A 15,923-nucleotide genomic window follows, 5' to 3' on the forward strand; every position below is an offset into this window, starting at 1 on the left:
ACTTAATATATCGAAAATAGCGATGATTTTTATACGATATTCTTATTGCTGGAAGCACCCTGTAGTAAGAGAGCGTATAGTTGGGGTTTTGTTTTTGTCGCAATGTGAGTAGTGCATTTTATGCCGATAAAATAGTGTATTTATTTTGCAATAAGATAATTGTTTATATGTAAAGTTCGCAGTCTGTTGTCATTAGAGTTGGCGCAAGACTAATTTCAACAATTTATTATCTTCGCACGCTGCGTGGAAAAAACGAAAATAACCAACACACACACACACCCAAATCGATGGCAAACTTTTTTGCAGCAGCGGTCGAATCGGAGCGATCGGAAGCAGCGACGGAAGCGTCACAAGCAACGCTTTGTTGCTGCGAATACGTTGCCGAAGATAAGCAGCCCTTTCATATGCTAGGATGCTGTTGTAATTGCGAAGACTTTGACTTGGTATGCACGCGGTAGGCACCACACACAGACACACACATACGTAGTCATAAAAATATTTGACCAGTCCCACCCACAATGTAAATTGATCGATTGCGGTCCATGCAGTTGAGCGATCTGACGGGCCTAGGTGACGCCACGGTCAAAAAATGACGCTGTGCTCAAGTTTCGATAAACTATATATGTATATTTACGCGTTATCAATTTATTTTAATTAGAATTGTTATCGCCTTTTCTCCCGCATGGATCGCTTAACTGCTTGTGTTTCACTCCCCACTTTCTCAAATTTAATTATAAATATTATTTTAATTTGCCAGCTTGATCACGTGTAAGCGTATTGAACAACGCAACATCGACGGCATGCTGATCGCCTTCCAGGATCGATTGCGTCTGCCATGGCGCGGCGGCGCCAAACGCATCTCGCCCGCGGCTTTAGCCCCTGCATTTATTGTGCCACTGATGATGGGTTTGGCAGCTCTAAATGCCAAGACTGGCATTGTGCTAATGCTCACTCTGATTGGCTTCACCAGCTGGGGATTGCAGTTGGCAGAGCGCACAGCGACCAAGACGACGTTCTTTCTCAGCTGGATTGTCTTTTCGATAGTGTACATGGTGGTGATCTTTGAGTTCGAGGTGCCACTGCTGGAACTCCTGCCTGAAGAGAACTACATATTGCTTCTGTTATCGGGAGGCGCTTTGTATGCTTTGTACCGCACCAAGAAATTGGCGCCGCTGAATCTGGTGACGGCACAGTATGGCACCACGCCCAAGGATGAGCTGCCCGGCATTACAGAAGCGTCTAGTGGCGAGGAGCAGGCCGAACAACAAGCAGCAACCGACACCATTCTAGGCATCGATGATGATGACGATGATGGGGAAGGAGACGATGGCGAGAAAGCTGGTCTTATGCAGCAGCATCGTAGTGGTCAGCCGAATATCTGTGAGAGCTGCCGCAAGGTGACACCTAGGCGCGCATATCATTGTGCCGTCTGCGGCAGCTGCGTCAAGCGGCGTTCACATCACAGTTATTGGCTCAACTGTTGCATTGGCGAACGCAATTATCGCTGGTATTTGTTTGCACTCGCCTTGTCCGAGTGTGCGCTACTGCTGGGCGCCAATCTGACACTGACAGCGGTGTGTCATCCGTTTCTGGTAGTCCGTCTACTGGGCATTCCGCTGCTGTTGCCCGACGATTGCAGCGAGGTTTTCGAGGACTTTGAGTAAGTTGTGGATTAATTGACTTTTATTGAACTGTATTTATATTTGACAATCTCTTGCAGATTGGGCATATCCTTTGTGGTGGCTGCTTACGCCATTCTCATCTCGGGCTACATCACTTTTGTGCTGGTGCGTCAATTGTATCTGTGGTATCGTGGCACCACCTTGCATGAGTTTAAGCGTGTTAAGCCCTCCTCCTCAAGCGGTGGCATTGGGAACGGGAGTCGCAATCGCGTCTGGAACAACTGGCGTGCCATGCTCAAGTGATCGAATATGGTATAGTATTTGCTGTAGCAACACTTATTTAAGGCAAAGAGACTCAGCTGAATCCTAAGCTAAACTCTGTATTATTCTCACTTAGTTTAATAGCTGTTGTTTTATGTTGTTTTCTGTTTTTTAAGGCGCACGCAATTTAAGCTTACAAACTATACTTAATTATAATAAAACGCTAGTGTTTAACAATCGGTAAAACAACAAAGATTATGCACTAATTGAAGTTCAAAATTAGATGCTGTTTATCTACGTGTTAAAAGTCAATTGAATTACTCGGCCAGCTATTCAAGTAATTGTACGGTGCGAAAGTTTCTGTTACTCTTTATATTCAATTAAAAATCATACGATTCCTTACTTATTTATACTTTCGAGCACTTCAAAATATCATTTATAAATATTAAATTTGTTCTTCTCATATAATTATCAATTCCCATCAATTTATGTTCTATTGTATTATATTTATTTTACTGTGCTGTATATTCATTTTGACCTCATTCTTGACTGTAGCTAACGTTCCCTTTAAATTAGCTTAAGCCCGAATAATTACTTGTTAGTTTGGTAAGCTAGTCGCCGTTATTAGATTTACTTCGCTTGCTAGTTGATCTGCACTTTATTCAGCAGCTAGAGAATATTAGAATTAAGCTAAAATCAAAAACAAAGAACAGAAAATATACTTATAAAAACTCAGCAGTTAGACCCGCATTAGAATTAAGCTAAAATCAAAAACAAAGAGCAGAATATATACTTATAAAAACAAGTTTTGAAAGCCAGTTCCTTGTTGCTACCACAAGCTGTCCTCGCGTGGTTTATAGTCGGGCAGAAGTTCCCAGATTTTCATGCGCCAACGCTGGCGACGTTCCTCCGTCTCCCGTTCTAGGCGCAAGATTTGCGGCAGCCGCTGCCAGCAGTCGAGCACCTTCCACTTGAGATGCCTAGGCAGATAAGGAACACATTTATAGTCTTGGGGAAGTGAAGCAGCAGCCGTCTACTCACCACTCGTGATGGGAGATCGCCTGACGCATCTTGGTATCCTCCAAGAGGCGACATTGCGTCGTGTGATTAAGCCAGCGATTGAACCAATGCTCCATCGCATGCAAAGCATGCCAGTCAATGGCCACCTGCAATTTCTTGCGCTCCTCGTGCACCTGCAACAGCCAGGCGTGCAGAGCACGACGCTTCAGAGCACGCTGATAGCAGAGATCGGCACGAATGCGACGCTCACGTTGCCGGAACTCTGTGTAGCTGCGCCACAAATGGAAATAGTTGCGCTTATAGAGGCGCCGACAGAACTCCTCGCTCTTCACCTGATTCTCGCGCTTCCGCTGCAGCAGACGCTTGAAGGCCTCCATGCCGACGCGACGCAACAGAAGACGACGTGAGAACTCCAGCGCTTTGCGTTGATTCTCAATGAAACGTTGGCGTTCGCGTTCCTTCAGCACTTTGGCCATTTTCTCCTGGCGGCGTTTCTCCTTCAGCACCTCGATACGCAGCAGCTTGGCCTCCTCATCCTGCTGTCGCTTGGCCTCCTCCACGGCCAGCTTGGCGGCCTCTCGCTCGGCCTCCGCCTGAGCGCGACGTTGACGCGCCTGCTCGTGACGCACACTTCGCTCCAGGGCACGCTCCTGCATGTGCTGCAGGAAGCGCGGCTGCAGCAGCGCCTTGCCCTGCAGGCGCTCTAGTTCGTCATCCTCCGCGTCGCGTAAACTGCCAATCAACTGCAGACACTTGGCCTTGGCTTTGGCCTTTGGATCGCCGCAACGTATGACTGTCTTGAGCTCCTGCTTGAGATCTTCGCGTGCTTCCTTAGCTTCGTCGCTGAGCTTGTTCAATTTCAGCTGCATTATCAAACGCTCTTGACGCTCCAGCTTGATGCGCTGCAGATCAATGATGTCCTGTTGCACCTTCAGCCTGCAAAAGGAATTCAAATCGCGTTCTGTTGAAATCAACTTCATCAACACTCACTTGTTCTTGAACTGTTTGGCCATTTTCACGGCCTCCTCGCGCTGCTCCAAAGACTTTTGCGCTATCTTGTCGCCTTCGTTGGGCGCCGCACGCTGTCTACGTTTCTCCCGCCTGATCTTGTCAAGAAATGCATTGATTTTCTGTGCCCGATTGCCCTGCTTTTGGCCGCCCGACTCGCGCTCCAGTTTCTCCATGGTCGTGTAGTGTATCCACTTAAGGAAATACTTGCGCAGCACATTCAGTTCGCTGTTGTCGCGTGCCTGGAACAGCTGTTCAATGATGCGTTGCTTCTCATGCGGAGGATCATCCTCGCTGCAGCTGCTTAGTTGCACCTCTTCAGGCTCAGCAACGACTGGCGACTTGGGTTGCAGCACTACGCGGGGCAGCTCTATGCGACGGATGAGCAACGGCTCCAAGGGCAGTTCGAGGGGCGAGGGAGTCGACGTCTGCTTGGTGGGCAGCTGGAACTGCACATGCTTGGCAGGTGGTTCCACCACTAGCACCTCATTTAAGGCTTCATCCAGCTGCTGCTGTTGCTGCTCGGCTGCCTCCAGTTGCAGCTCGTACAACGCCTCCTCGGCCAGGTCTGAGATGACGGAATCGATGCCATCACTCGTGTTGGAACAACTGGAGGATTCACGCTGCAGTTGAGGTGTCTCGCCCTGATCCTTCTGCTCCGCTTGCTGCTGTTGCAGCTGCAGCTCCTCTTCGTGGCGCACCGTGCGCAAGTGCAGCATTTGACGCTCGGCTGCCGCTCTCATGGGACGTAGCAGCTCCTCGGTAGTTAGCAGCGGACTTGGCGTGCGACAGCGCTGCAGCAGCTGGGCGCGACTCTCGTCCAGCTGCACCTGCTTGCTAAACTTGCGATACTCCAGCGTGTCCAGCTCCATGCCACACTCCAGCTGCTCCCTCTCAAACGTTTCCTGCATCTTGGTCACCTCAACTTGCTCCACCAACCAAGTGACTTCGACGTCTGCCTCTGGCTCTGGTTCCAGCTGATTCAGCAGCGTTGTATTAGCCAACTGCTTGTGTGTGGAGCACAGTTCCTGGGCCAGCTGCAGTGCATCCACCGGCGTCTTGTAGAACTCATCGATGTTGCGCGATGCCTGCGCCAAGCTTTCCATCAACGGGCCATGATTCAATTTAAAATCGGGCTTGGTAGGACGCACCTGCAGCTTGTGTTGACGCGGATGCTGCCTGACCAACTGTTGGCGAAACTTTTGCAGCTGATGATGCATGTAGCGTTGTTCCACCTCCAGATTGTGTGCCTTGGTCGACTCCAGTGTGTTGCTATGAGCCACTGTAGCCAAAGGCAGCTTGCGTGGGATTTGAGCAAACTGAAACGAAGAAGGTGTATCAAAAGATTGACTAGGATCTTGCATATTCTTTCAACTTACCATCTCGTGACGCATGTCCATGATGACGCTGGGATTCAGATGCTTCTGCGGCTCGCCTTCAATAAGCAGCTTCGATTGTCGCTTGTCGACATAGTCAAGCTCAATGAAGCGACGCACTGCATCGGTTTTGATCACACTCAAGGGATTGGAGTTCAGCTGTCGCTTTCGTATGCGATCCCAGCGTGTGAGTTTATTTGATTTCTCTCGACGTTTCTGCTGCGACATGGTAAACGATTCTATCTAAAAATTCGTTCTAATTTTCTCTAAAGGGAAAAACAAAGATTGCTTGTAAACAAGCGGCTAGAAACGTTGTCCAGGCAACTTAAGTGCTGCCGGTTCCAGAAACAACTCTGTTGCCATGGCAATTTGGAATATCTCATCAGAGGCAGCGTGATTGAGAGCTCCCGAAACGATGTTGACCACACGATATGGAATGCCCAGAGATTGACAGAACTGCTCGGCATTGCCAATCATCTCATCTCATCAAAGCAAAAAAATTTGAATTTGGATCAAGATGCTATAATACTATAATAAATTCAGGGTGGTCATTCTTATGTGTATATGATTTTAAAGGAAAGTGGTTGTGTGGGAATTCTCCAAAAAGCATGCAAAGGAACTTTTCGGATGTCAAACATAGAAGTCTGCTACTATTTAAGCATTTAAATAAACCTTCCGACTGCTCACAATTTAAGCAGCTCTTATAATCCCAATATACCTTCTATTCACCTAGTGCCGGGTATAATAAAAGAGTACGTTTTAATCAAGTTTAAATGGCGATAAGAAATATTCGAGTGTCTTGCATTTGAAAGCGTCTTTAATTAGAAAACATTTGCAGTTAAATGCGATAAATATTGTATTATGTTTTTGTTTTTGTCGTAAGTAATATAACACATTTTGTGGACTTTAAAAGCTTAATGTATGCCGAGTAATAAATGAGGATTTAGAAGCTGCATCTGTATCTGAATCACGTTTTAAGCAGCAGCCGATTCCTTCTTGGTCTTCTCCTTCTTGGACTTTTGCTTCTCTGCAGCTGCAGCCTGCTCCAGATCGATAGGCGCTGGTTTCACAAACGGAATCTCATCCTGGAACTTGGCCGGCAAATACTTCTTGAGCGGCTCCGGCACCTTGATGCCCGTTTCTGTCTGATGTGTCTCGAGGATGGCGCAAATAACGCGTGTAGCTGCGCACATTGTGGCATTCAGCATGTGAACATAGTCGACAGCGGCGTTCATCTTCTTCGTCTGGCCGTAGCGAACAAGCAGACGACGTGCCTGGTAGTCGAGGCAATTGGAGCAGGAGACCAGCTCCCTGTAGGCGCCGCTGCCGCCAAACCAAGCCTCCAAATCCAGTTTCTTAGAGGCAGCGTGATTGAGAGCTCCCGAAACGATGTTGACCACACGATATGGAATGCCCAGAGATTGACAGAACTGCTCGGCATTGCCAATCATCTCATCCATCATTTCCCAGGACTTGTTGTCATGTGGCGAGGTGAGCACGAACTGTTCCACCTTCTCGAATTGATGAACGCGAAAGATGCCGCGTGTGTCGCGACCATGGGAGCCAACCTCCTGGCGGAAGCAGGTGGACAAGCCGGCGTATTTGATGGGCAGCGATGCCTCGGGCAACCATTCGTCGCGATGATAGGCGGCAATCGGTTGTTCAGAGGTTGCAATCAAGTACTTCTCGTCAATGCCAACCTCCTCTGCGCGTTCGCTGCCCTTGCCCACCACTTTGTAGAGTTCTTCATCGAACTGAGAGAGCTGGGCCACCTCCTGCATTACTTCCTTGCGCATAAAGAAGGGTGTATACAGTGGCACATAATCGCGAGCATAGAGCAAGTGGAGCGCATGCTGTATGAGCGCCTGCTCCAAGAAGACAGCAGCACCAGTGAGGAAATAGCCACGTCCACCGGAGACAACGGCGCCCTTCTCGGCATTCATGCCGTCAATCATCACAATGAGATCCACATGCGAGTACTTGCCGCGTTTTTCGCAATCACCAAAGGTGCGCTCCACACGATTCTCGTCCTCATCGTTGGACACGGGAACTGATTCATGCAAATGATTGCCCACCTCACGCAGCGCTGTGTTGCGTGCCACTTCAGCCAGATCCATTTCTTTTTGGTTCTCAGTCATGGCATCGTCGATGAGCAGACGAACCTGCTTGATCTGATTGACAGTCAGGGGGTGCAGTGAATCCGCAGTGACTTGGGTTAGATCGGCACGCACATCGGCAGGCACTTCAACGCCCTCGGCTCCGACGGGTTCCTTCTTCTTCATTTTCTCGCCAATCACTTTGCTGCAGACGTTCTTCACCTTGTTGAGGTTGTCGGCACGATGGCGACGCTGTCTCCATTCGCCGTCCTTGTCAATTACCGTTTCGACAAGAGCCACATCTTTGAAGCGCTTCTTTTGATTGTTGCGCACGGCTTCGGGATTGCCACCTTTGTCGCTGCGAAACAAATCCAAGTCCAGTACCATTTTATGCGACGCTTTTATTCACTGTGAAATGCACGACTAATTTCGTCAGCCTTTTTATACGGCACAACGTGGCGACAATAGATATGATCAATAAATCACGGGTACTGTGAACTGTCACGCTTACAAAATTCAGCTGCAAAAAGTGTAATAGAAATTGGTTAATGTTAATGTAGTGTGTATTGCGTTAATTTGGGAGAAAACTAAAATAACAAAAATATAAAATGTGAAATAAAAAACAACAAGGTCATAATAAAAAAGGAAATGAGAAAACGAACTTGAGCACCGCAGTCACTTCAATCAAGTGACTCATTCGTCATTCACACAAATGTACATCGCTAGCCGGTTAGCTCAGTGGTATCGATATCCGTGAGTGTCATCGAAGTGTTATCGATATCGCTATTGTCGTCCGCTAATTGCAATTTTCAGAGTTGGGCAATGTACCAAAAACGATTTGTAATTGAATGAGTACTTTTTGAAACAATATCGAAACGACAGGCGCCAATGTTAAAAATTCTAAAGTTCAATATGTATTTACACATAATTAGAGTACAACACAATGCGTTTCAATTAATAGTCTAACCGCTGCGGCATATTCTCTTCTTCAACCTGATGCTCGATTTCCTTCATACGCAGCATTAATTTAAAATTTTGCTTCTCTTCTTCGCCAGTCAGATACATTGCGATAAAAGCCTGTATGGCTATTATGGTAGTTAGAGCAGGTACAATAGGTTTTGTAAATTTCCTATATAGCATTAGCACCTCCTTGGGATTCTCCGTTATCGATGGCAGACGATATGTGAAGCATCTGGTTGCAAACATAAATGCAGCAAATGGTGCTAATATCGTGGGATAAACTACGCCCAACGCCGTTTGGAAAGCGGCACTACGAACTTGGATGCACACCGGGCACTCGGATAAAGGATCTATCAGGATGGGGCGCTGTATGAAAAATTTGTGACTCAGCATTGTGAAGATCGCCGGCACAGCAACGATGGGCAAATAGCTGGAGAGACGTCCATGGCCACCAAGACGTAACCGTGTGCGATAATGATTATTCACATAGGCACCCGTTGCAGCTGCCATGGCGCTTAAAATTCCTGGAGCATATCGCAGTGACCAGCTAAATAAAAATTGAATGGTTAGATAAGCAGCAGGAAAGTCAAGTGTGGCAACATACACGTCTCCTTTTTTGTCCCAGGCTGTTATGATTTTCCACTGATAACGCAGAGCTTGATCCTCTGTGATGACCACAGCATCCGCGGGCAGCTGGTCGGGCTTGGCACGCGACAAAGCCATATTTTAATTTAAAAAATATAAATAATATATCTGCATCAATTGCACGCGAGCTAGTACAACAACAATCGAAAACAGCTGTTTATCAATGCCGCCGCACCCAGTGCTGGAAAACACCACATCAAAAAGCGTCAGCCATTTGAATTGTCAAAAATTTTTGATTTAAAAAAATGCCGCACAAGCGTAAAACACATAAAGTACATGTTAAAACTGTGCAAACTCAACTGCATGCAGCTCCAAAAGTTTGCGTTAAATCTAATCATGGCTCGGAACTGGAAAATACACTTTCGCCACCAAGACCGGCATTGCGAGAAGTACCATCATCTACAACGGGAAATCTCTTTGCAGTGCCGCAAAGTAATACAACAATACGCAAACATGAAGAACTGAACGCTTTGCAAAATATGCGCGCTGTTGTTGATCCCAATTTGACGCCTCGTTCCAAAGCGGCCATAGCACCCAAGGTAGTGTAGCAATTCCCATTTAAGCTACATAATATACATATATTTTGTGCATTTGAAAGGTCACGGTCAAGATGAACTTTGCGCCAAATGTTGCTATATTCAAGAATCTAACGCCACTCAATGTAAACGATACGCTTTCAAATTGGGAGGTGTCTAAACCATCGAAGCCTATCCCAAAGACAGAACAACCGGAGCCTGTTTTGAATCAATATGTGGAGACTATAAAGCCTGTTGAACGCTTTATGCCAGAACCTGCTCTTCAGTTAGAGTTTCCAAACGATGATTATGATTTTCTGCAAGCTTACAAGAAAATGTATACATTTAAATAGTACATACATATTTATTTTTCTTTAAATTATATTTTTTATCATAATCATTTAGCAAGTATGAAAATGTCTTGAAATTGTTCCTTAGCCAATGAAGTTCATCACGACCAAGTGTAAAATTACATGTGCGAAGATAAAGTCAGCGAATCCACGTTCCGGTGAGATGCCAGCAAAAACAGATTTGTTCTGTGGATTTGCCTGGAGACGCAGACAAACAGCGAGCACAAAACAGCTCACGGTGCTGATGAAACCCGAGAGGAATGAGTTGAAGGGGAAATGTGCCCACTAAGCAGCAGTAAACAAATTGTATGATGCCGGTCAGCAGAATGTAGCCCAAGTAGATATCCACCATTTTGAGCTTCTTCGGTGTGTTCTGCACATAATCGTTGTAGAACTTGGAGACGACGCCACCGATTTCAACCATTTTTACTGTTTTTTTGATTTGTATTTTGCTTATTTCGAGTAAAATTTAATTATTATTATTTATCGAAGCGCAGACACGTCACACACAAAATACATATGGGGTGGTGAACACAGTGCTGTATAGTGCGGAACAACTTGCAGCATTTGCCAGCACTGTTTTATGTGCACATTTGTAGTGAATGACTCAGCTAGAAGAGGAAGAAGACCAATAATTTGGTTTTGTTTTGATTGTGGTCTTGTCGTCGTTTCTGTTAAAAAGGTAATTTTATGAACTAAGCAGAATGTGTACTGCAGTAATGATAAATGATTGTATTGATAAATGTTGTTGAAATGTGGCTACAGCGTTACACAGCTGCATTTGTTTAGTAAATTATTGTGCAATATCAACTAGTCTCAATGCTAACAACAGTTGTTTATAGCGTAAATAGTATAGATGCATACATATATATATATATATATATTTATGCATACATACATTGTTGTAAAGTTATTAAATGTGTCTAACCGAATTGTCAACTCAACAACAAATGTCTTTGTTCAACAGGAATTGATTAAAATTGTACGTTTTTGCGTCGACGTCGTGACCTTCGGTGGCTTTCTGAGCCTTTCTTTCATTGTCAGTGTCAAAAGGCAGAAAGTAGGAAAAAATCAATGGAAGACTTGACACCATTGACGAACCTTCAACAGGTATTTAAAAATAAAAATATAATCATTGCATGTTAAAATTTTTTATTTAATTTCAATTCTTTTATTATTTCAGTTGTAGTTCAAAGACTTTTGTTTTCTTATCGACGCACTGCCCGCTGCATGTCTAATTTGTATAAAATTAATACATTCTATCAACAGTTTCTTTTGCTTTTGTAAGTGAACACATAAAATTCTATTATAGCGTTTATTATATGGGGGACTATTATAAAGTCTGCCTATTTTATTTGCTTTGGGATATATATACACACCAGACACGGGGCTCGCTTTAATCATATCAAACAAATACTACCTGCAAGAATTATCTCTGAGAACTGTTCTGAAATTCGCAGAGAAATATAAGAGATATGTTGTCATTGTATTATCATATCACACTGTAATTTCAGGAATTATCTCTATAATTGTCCTCAATAGATTAAAATGCTAGTTTTAAACAAATACTTTCCGAGATTTTGTTACGCATCTCTTGGTAGTGTGTTTTTGTATGATTAGAAATTGTATTAAAGTTCATACTTTAGAAAGCTGATTTTTCCAATTAAATTTTTATTTATTGCTTAAATTATAAATATTGATGATATTCGAATAAAATCATACTTATGTTTTATAATGTATGTTTTGTCATTAAATTAAATAGTAAGCAAGAATAATGTAATTAATAATTCGATACACTAGCTGAAGATATTTCTGATATAGTTGTTCGACTTGTAAATATTTATGTTATATTATATATTTTTGGATATTGAAGTGCTTTAAATTTATGGTATATAAAGTTGATGTTTGTTTTCAATATGCACAGTATGACATGATAGTAAAATACATATTTATTATAGTATCTAATGTAGTTTCGGTATTATGATAAGATTTCTCTTAATGAAATTTTATTTTGTAATACGGCAATATACGCACATAAGATGAAATAATCGAAGGTCTTCCAATTTGTAATATACTTAATATTGTGGGCGTTTTTAAGTGTGATATTTATTTGTTTACCACATTATAGCATGACTTTTTAGAGCCAATAGACTTGAACGCAATGCTATGTAATATGTATACGTTGACTTGTTATCGCTTGGGACTTGTTTTCGTGTCTGAGCTTCTGGTATAGCTACAATTTTGTACGTATTATATATCAAGTGAGTCACTGGACTCCTCGATTTGATATCGAATGTATGAATGAATAATGCGAATATAACAACAGCCTATATACATTCATATTTGAATTGAAATGCTATGAACTCGAACTTGCAAATGGAGCTGCAGCTGACAAAAAGTAGTCCAAGTCCAAGGCTTGACCGTATCAGTTACAGACAGTTTCCAACGGTGGCACACGCAAAAACTTTCCACTCCTCTGGGGCGTGCCTCTTCTTATCGCGTTATCCGAGAGTCCGTTTTTATTTTCTGTTGCCCGTTGCAGTTCTCTTTAAACTGACTCAGCGGAAAATTCGCCAGACACAAAAGCGGCTTTGCTTCGCATTGTATTTTCAGTGTGACTTCAGCTGGCGAGGCGAGCACATCATTTACAGTACATTTTACACTCATCATCACACGCACTCACACACTTACAAAGCCACACGCCCGCAGCACAAGAGTTCACTAGTATATTTGACCCGCTTAACCGATCTTACAGCTCGACGATTCCGCGAAGCGCAAACCGAAGATGTCGGAGCGTCAACCGTTGTTGCTGCAAGGCGATGGCTCCGATTATGAGGGTAGTCGGAGTGGCAACGGACTAATTAGGCCACCTGTTCGCAGCTCTCCGCCGGACAGCACGCTGGTCAATGTGCACAGCGAAGACAGCATCGCAGGTAAGCAGTTGAAATAAATGAACACCTTCCCATGCTCAGATGACATTTGCTGAAAGTGACAGTTAACGAGATCAGTCGATTAGTGTAAAGTAATTTGCTAAATTAATTTCAACTGAATTTCCATTTTCTTCATAAGCATCTAAATGCAATTTTTATGATATGGAATATGAAATTAACAAATTTTTAAAATTTAATTTTTCTACTGATGTGTCATTTTGTTGTGTTGTTTTATTTAATAACTCCAAAACATTCTAAAATTATAAAGATACGGGCAACATTTTGATTTCCTAATGTTGATTAAAATGCGATCAATCAATAACGTGACGTAGCAGATGAATTGATTAGTGTGAAGTAATTTATAAAATGTATTCCAATAATTGTTGTTAAAAAAATACTTTTCATTCTGATAATTTTATTTGCCACTTTCAAAGCATTTTAATATAATCAAGTTAATGGGCAAATTATGTTTTCGTGAATCAATCAGGGAAGCAAAAATTTGCGAATGTTTTTGTTCTACATTTATTTTTCGTGAGAATTTTGTTGTTTCATATTGTTTCCGATTAATATATAAAACAGAAATATAAAAAGATTTTGTTAATTTTTTGATTGGAGTACACTGAAATTGAAAGATTTGGTTTTAAATTTTAATAGTAGCTTCATGAATCACTTGATCTAGTGTCGCCTTAAGCAAATGCCATCGCAGCATAAGAAGAATTTTATTCAAATATTTACTAATGCAGTGCATGCAGCAGCCCCTGGAGATGACGATGAACAGAGCGGGGAGAATCTCAAGTCGGTCGGCTACAATCCCACGCACCATCGCACACTGGAGCATCCCACATCAAACTTTGATACATTGGTGCATTTGCTGAAGGGCAACATTGGCACTGGCATTCTCGCAATGCCGGAGGCCTTCAAGAATGCCGGTCTCTATGTCGGTCTTTTTGGAACTTTGATAATGGGTGCCATTTGCACACATTGTATGCACATGCTGGTTAATTGCTCCCACGAGCTGTGCCGGCGTTTCCAGCAGCCATCGTTGGACTTCTCGGAGGTTGCATTCTGTAGCTTTGAGACGGGACCGTTGGGATTGCGTCGTTATTCGCATTTGGCCAGACGGGTGGTAACCACATTCCTGTTTATCACACAGATTGGTTTCTGTTGTGTTTACTTTCTGTTTGTGGCCCTCAATGTGAAAGATGTGATGGATCATTATTACAAAGTGGATGTGCGCATCTATTTGCTGTTAATGTTGTTGCCCATGATAATGTTGAATTTGGTGCGCAATCTCAAGTACCTGACGCCTGTCTCTCTCATTGCCGCCGTGCTAACTGTTGCCGGCTTGGCCATTAGTTTCTCCTACATGTTGCAGGATTTGCCTGACACGCACACTGTAAAACCCGTGGCCACCTGGGCGACATTGCCACTTTACTTTGGCACTGCGATCTATGCATTTGAAGGCATTGGCGTAGTGCTGCCACTGGAGAACAATATGCGCACACCGGAGGACTTTGGCGGCACCACAGGTGTCCTCAATACGGGTATGGTAATCGTGGCCTGCCTCTACACATCTGTGGGATTCTTTGGATATCTCAAGTATGGCGAGAGTGTCAAGGGAAGCATTACTCTTAACCTGCCTCAAGAAGAACTGTGAGTAAATATTTGATGTTCCTGTTGTACAATTCAACTTATGCTGTGTCTATTGATCCATTGCAGACTTTCGCGAATGGTACGCATCACAATGGCGGTGGCAATTTTCCTCTCCTACACGCTGCAGTTCTATGTACCCGTCAACATGGTGGAGCCCTTTGTTTGCAGCCAATTTGATACGACACGTGCCAAGGAAATGGCATCCACAATCCTTCGCACTGTGCTGGTCACATTCACCTGTAAGTCATGAATGGGTTATACTTGTCCCGTGAATAATTTCATTAATCCTGTGACTATTTTCCAGTTTTGCTGGCCGCTTGTATTCCAAATCTGGGATCTATTATCTCACTTGTAGGTGCCGTGAGCAGCTCGGCCTTGGCGCTAATTGCGCCACCGATCATAGAGATTATCACATTCTATAATGTGGGCTACGGTCGCTACAACTGGATGCTGTGGAAAGATTTCCTTATTCTCATATTTGGACTTTGCGGCTTTGTTTTTGGCACCTGGGCAAGTCTAGCGCAGATCTTGAATCCCAGCGTGGACTGAATCCGGTAGTCAATACCTCCAATATTCAAAGATTGTGTGCGAATTTACGTCGAAGGCTTTATGTAGTTTTTACTACAAACTCTATCGATAAGTTGTATAGTGTATTTGCTTAGTTTTTTTTTTGTTTGTTACTCGTTTATATTAGGTGCTCAGCTGCCGCAAGTGCTTCGATTTTATTTGATTTTAAATAGTTATTATTTATTACACATTTCTTTTAGCACAATTCAGTACCAGACAATAATTAGCATTTTAAGCCCTTGATAATTTCTATATGTTTATATTTGTGTCCAAACGAGAGTTTCTTGTCAATCCCAAAAAGTGTTTCTGTGTTAAAGGTACAATTTGATTTTAATCATAAATCGAGATCGAGAATCGCACAATGCCAAAAAAGTGATTTCGCATAGTATTGCTAAACAGTTATTTGTTTAGAAGTAACTGTTCGTGTATAGGGCTAGTTTTAGGTCAGGTGCAGATCATTCCATATGCCACGGCCAATTTCCCCCACATAGAATACAAACATGTTGTATTAAAGACATTAAATATATGAAGATTAATTGTTTTATCGTTTGTGTGTCTTTCGGATGACATCATTATACTCTATGTAAACTCTATATAAATATATTATATACAAACAAATACAGATGTATAGATACTGTAAAATATGCTATGATCGATGAACTAACACTTTGCTGGGCATATTTTATAGTATGTATTATATAAATACATATATGTATGTATGTAAGTACACATGTACATCAGAGATTTACTTTTTCAATCTCTGTACGCGCTCATGTAATATTTCAATTCAATTTTGAAACCGTAACTAAAGACAATAATAAAACGAGTTTAAAGTTTGTAAAAGCCATTCACAACGTAGTTTTATTTGTACTAATTGAAACGCAGATGAACTGGACTATGGCGCTTTCTACATTGACATC

The 15,923-nt window shown here is 43.0% G+C and overlaps 7 protein-coding genes across 12 annotated transcripts; 3 read left to right on the top strand and 4 right to left on the bottom strand.

The window, feature by feature from the left end:
• Positions 1-22: 22 nt before the first annotated feature.
• Positions 23-2,103, top strand: LOC133834974 (palmitoyltransferase ZDHHC23). Of its 4 annotated transcripts, XM_062264781.1 has the most exons (4): positions 23-104; positions 310-454; positions 758-1,660; positions 1,721-2,103. In XM_062264781.1, the coding sequence occupies exons 1-4, from the start codon at positions 23-25 to the stop codon at positions 1,923-1,925; spliced, it is 1,335 nt and encodes a 444-aa protein (XP_062120765.1). In that variant the 3' UTR covers positions 1,926-2,103. The 4 variants fall into 4 exon arrangements, with proteins under 4 accessions (XP_062120765.1, XP_062120766.1, XP_062120767.1 ...); XM_062264782.1 differs by lacking the exon at positions 23-104 and having other exon boundaries at positions 143-454; XM_062264783.1 differs by lacking the exon at positions 23-104 and having other exon boundaries at positions 307-443.
• On the bottom strand, positions 2,029-5,565 carry LOC133834971 (trichohyalin). The gene is made up of 4 exons (XM_062264777.1): positions 5,291-5,565; positions 3,894-5,230; positions 2,925-3,839; positions 2,029-2,863 (listed from the first exon to the last, which is right to left on the bottom strand). Exons 1-4 carry the CDS (start codon positions 5,513-5,515, stop codon positions 2,713-2,715), a joined length of 2,628 nt encoding a protein of 875 aa, XP_062120761.1. The 5' UTR covers positions 5,516-5,565; the 3' UTR covers positions 2,029-2,712.
• A 521-nt stretch (positions 5,566-6,086) lies between these two features.
• On the bottom strand, positions 6,087-7,965 carry LOC133835703 (serine--tRNA ligase, cytoplasmic). Its single transcript, XM_062266138.1, has one exon. The coding sequence runs from the start codon at positions 7,768-7,770 to the stop codon at positions 6,262-6,264; it is 1,509 nt and encodes a 502-aa protein (XP_062122122.1). The 5' UTR covers positions 7,771-7,965; the 3' UTR covers positions 6,087-6,261.
• A 297-nt stretch (positions 7,966-8,262) lies between these two features.
• On the bottom strand, positions 8,263-9,089 carry LOC133836445 (uncharacterized). The gene is made up of 2 exons (XM_062267299.1): positions 8,948-9,089; positions 8,263-8,890 (listed from the first exon to the last, which is right to left on the bottom strand). The coding sequence occupies exons 1-2, from the start codon at positions 9,064-9,066 to the stop codon at positions 8,338-8,340; spliced, it is 672 nt and encodes a 223-aa protein (XP_062123283.1). The 5' UTR covers positions 9,067-9,089; the 3' UTR covers positions 8,263-8,337.
• A 144-nt stretch (positions 9,090-9,233) lies between these two features.
• LOC133837325 (protein PPP1R35 homolog) lies at positions 9,234-9,900 on the top strand. The gene is made up of 2 exons (XM_062268420.1): positions 9,234-9,527; positions 9,587-9,900. The coding sequence occupies exons 1-2, from the start codon at positions 9,234-9,236 to the stop codon at positions 9,854-9,856; spliced, it is 564 nt and encodes a 187-aa protein (XP_062124404.1). The 3' UTR covers positions 9,857-9,900.
• Positions 9,848-10,414, bottom strand: LOC133839010 (dolichyl-diphosphooligosaccharide--protein glycosyltransferase subunit DAD1). Its single transcript, XM_062270697.1, is given in 2 exon segments — positions 9,848-10,129; positions 10,131-10,414. Coding segments are annotated over 2 exon segments (339 nt in total). The 5' UTR covers positions 10,278-10,414; the 3' UTR covers positions 9,848-9,937.
• On the top strand, positions 10,406-15,850 carry LOC133848376 (proton-coupled amino acid transporter 1). 3 transcript variants are annotated; one of them, XM_062286126.1, is made up of 6 exons: positions 10,406-10,535; positions 10,821-10,963; positions 12,609-12,786; positions 13,527-14,436; positions 14,503-14,675; positions 14,741-15,850. In XM_062286126.1, the coding sequence occupies exons 2-6, from the start codon at positions 10,928-10,930 to the stop codon at positions 14,983-14,985; spliced, it is 1,542 nt and encodes a 513-aa protein (XP_062142110.1). In that variant the 5' UTR covers positions 10,406-10,535; positions 10,821-10,927; the 3' UTR covers positions 14,986-15,850. The 3 variants fall into 3 exon arrangements, with proteins under 3 accessions (XP_062142110.1, XP_062142856.1, XP_062121012.1); XM_062286872.1 differs by having other exon boundaries at positions 13,539-14,436; XM_062265028.1 differs by lacking the exon at positions 10,406-10,535 and adding an exon at positions 11,037-11,136 and having other exon boundaries at positions 10,822-10,963.
• The last annotated feature ends 73 nt before the right edge of the window (positions 15,851-15,923 follow it).

Source organism: Drosophila sulfurigaster, chromosome 2L, assembly GCF_023558435.1.
Source record: "Drosophila sulfurigaster albostrigata strain 15112-1811.04 chromosome 2L, ASM2355843v2, whole genome shotgun sequence".
Classification (NCBI taxonomy): Eukaryota; Metazoa; Arthropoda; class Insecta; order Diptera; family Drosophilidae; genus Drosophila; species Drosophila sulfurigaster.

What these genes read in the sequence shown, in the direction of transcription:
- LOC133834974 (XM_062264781.1), top strand. Translation starts at nt 23, where the DNA reads ATGATTTTTATACGATATTCTTATTGCTGGAAGCACCCTGTAGTAAGA. An exon ending in TTTGACTTGGTATGCACGCG is followed by an intron (nt 455 to 757) that starts GTAGGCACCACA and finishes TTAATTTGCCAG; the next exon opens with CTTGATCACGTGTAAGCGTA. An exon ending in GAGGTTTTCGAGGACTTTGA is followed by an intron (nt 1,661 to 1,720) that starts GTAAGTTGTGGA and finishes AATCTCTTGCAG; the next exon opens with ATTGGGCATATCCTTTGTGG.
- LOC133836445 (XM_062267299.1), bottom strand. Translation starts at nt 9,066, where the DNA reads ATGGCTTTGTCGCGTGCCAAGCCCGACCAGCTGCCCGCGGATGCTGTG. An exon ending in TGGGACAAAAAAGGAGACGT is followed by an intron (nt 8,891 to 8,947) that starts GTATGTTGCCAC and finishes ATTTTTATTTAG; the next exon opens with CTGGTCACTGCGATATGCTC.
- LOC133835703 (XM_062266138.1), bottom strand. Translation starts at nt 7,770, where the DNA reads ATGGTACTGGACTTGGATTTGTTTCGCAGCGACAAAGGTGGCAATCCC.
- LOC133848376 (XM_062286126.1), top strand. Translation starts at nt 10,928, where the DNA reads ATGGAAGACTTGACACCATTGACGAACCTTCAACAG. An exon ending in CATTGACGAACCTTCAACAG is followed by an intron (nt 10,964 to 12,608) that starts GTATTTAAAAAT and finishes CCGATCTTACAG; the next exon opens with CTCGACGATTCCGCGAAGCG. An exon ending in AACCTGCCTCAAGAAGAACT is followed by an intron (nt 14,437 to 14,502) that starts GTGAGTAAATAT and finishes GATCCATTGCAG; the next exon opens with ACTTTCGCGAATGGTACGCA.
- LOC133834971 (XM_062264777.1), bottom strand. Translation starts at nt 5,515, where the DNA reads ATGTCGCAGCAGAAACGTCGAGAGAAATCAAATAAACTCACACGCTGG. An exon ending in GCCAAACAGTTCAAGAACAA is followed by an intron (nt 3,840 to 3,893) that starts GTGAGTGTTGAT and finishes TTCCTTTTGCAG; the next exon opens with GCTGAAGGTGCAACAGGACA. An exon ending in GCGATCTCCCATCACGAGTG is followed by an intron (nt 2,864 to 2,924) that starts GTGAGTAGACGG and finishes TTATCTGCCTAG; the next exon opens with GCATCTCAAGTGGAAGGTGC.
- LOC133837325 (XM_062268420.1), top strand. Translation starts at nt 9,234, where the DNA reads ATGCCGCACAAGCGTAAAACACATAAAGTACATGTTAAAACTGTGCAA. An exon ending in AAGCGGCCATAGCACCCAAG is followed by an intron (nt 9,528 to 9,586) that starts GTAGTGTAGCAA and finishes TGCATTTGAAAG; the next exon opens with GTCACGGTCAAGATGAACTT.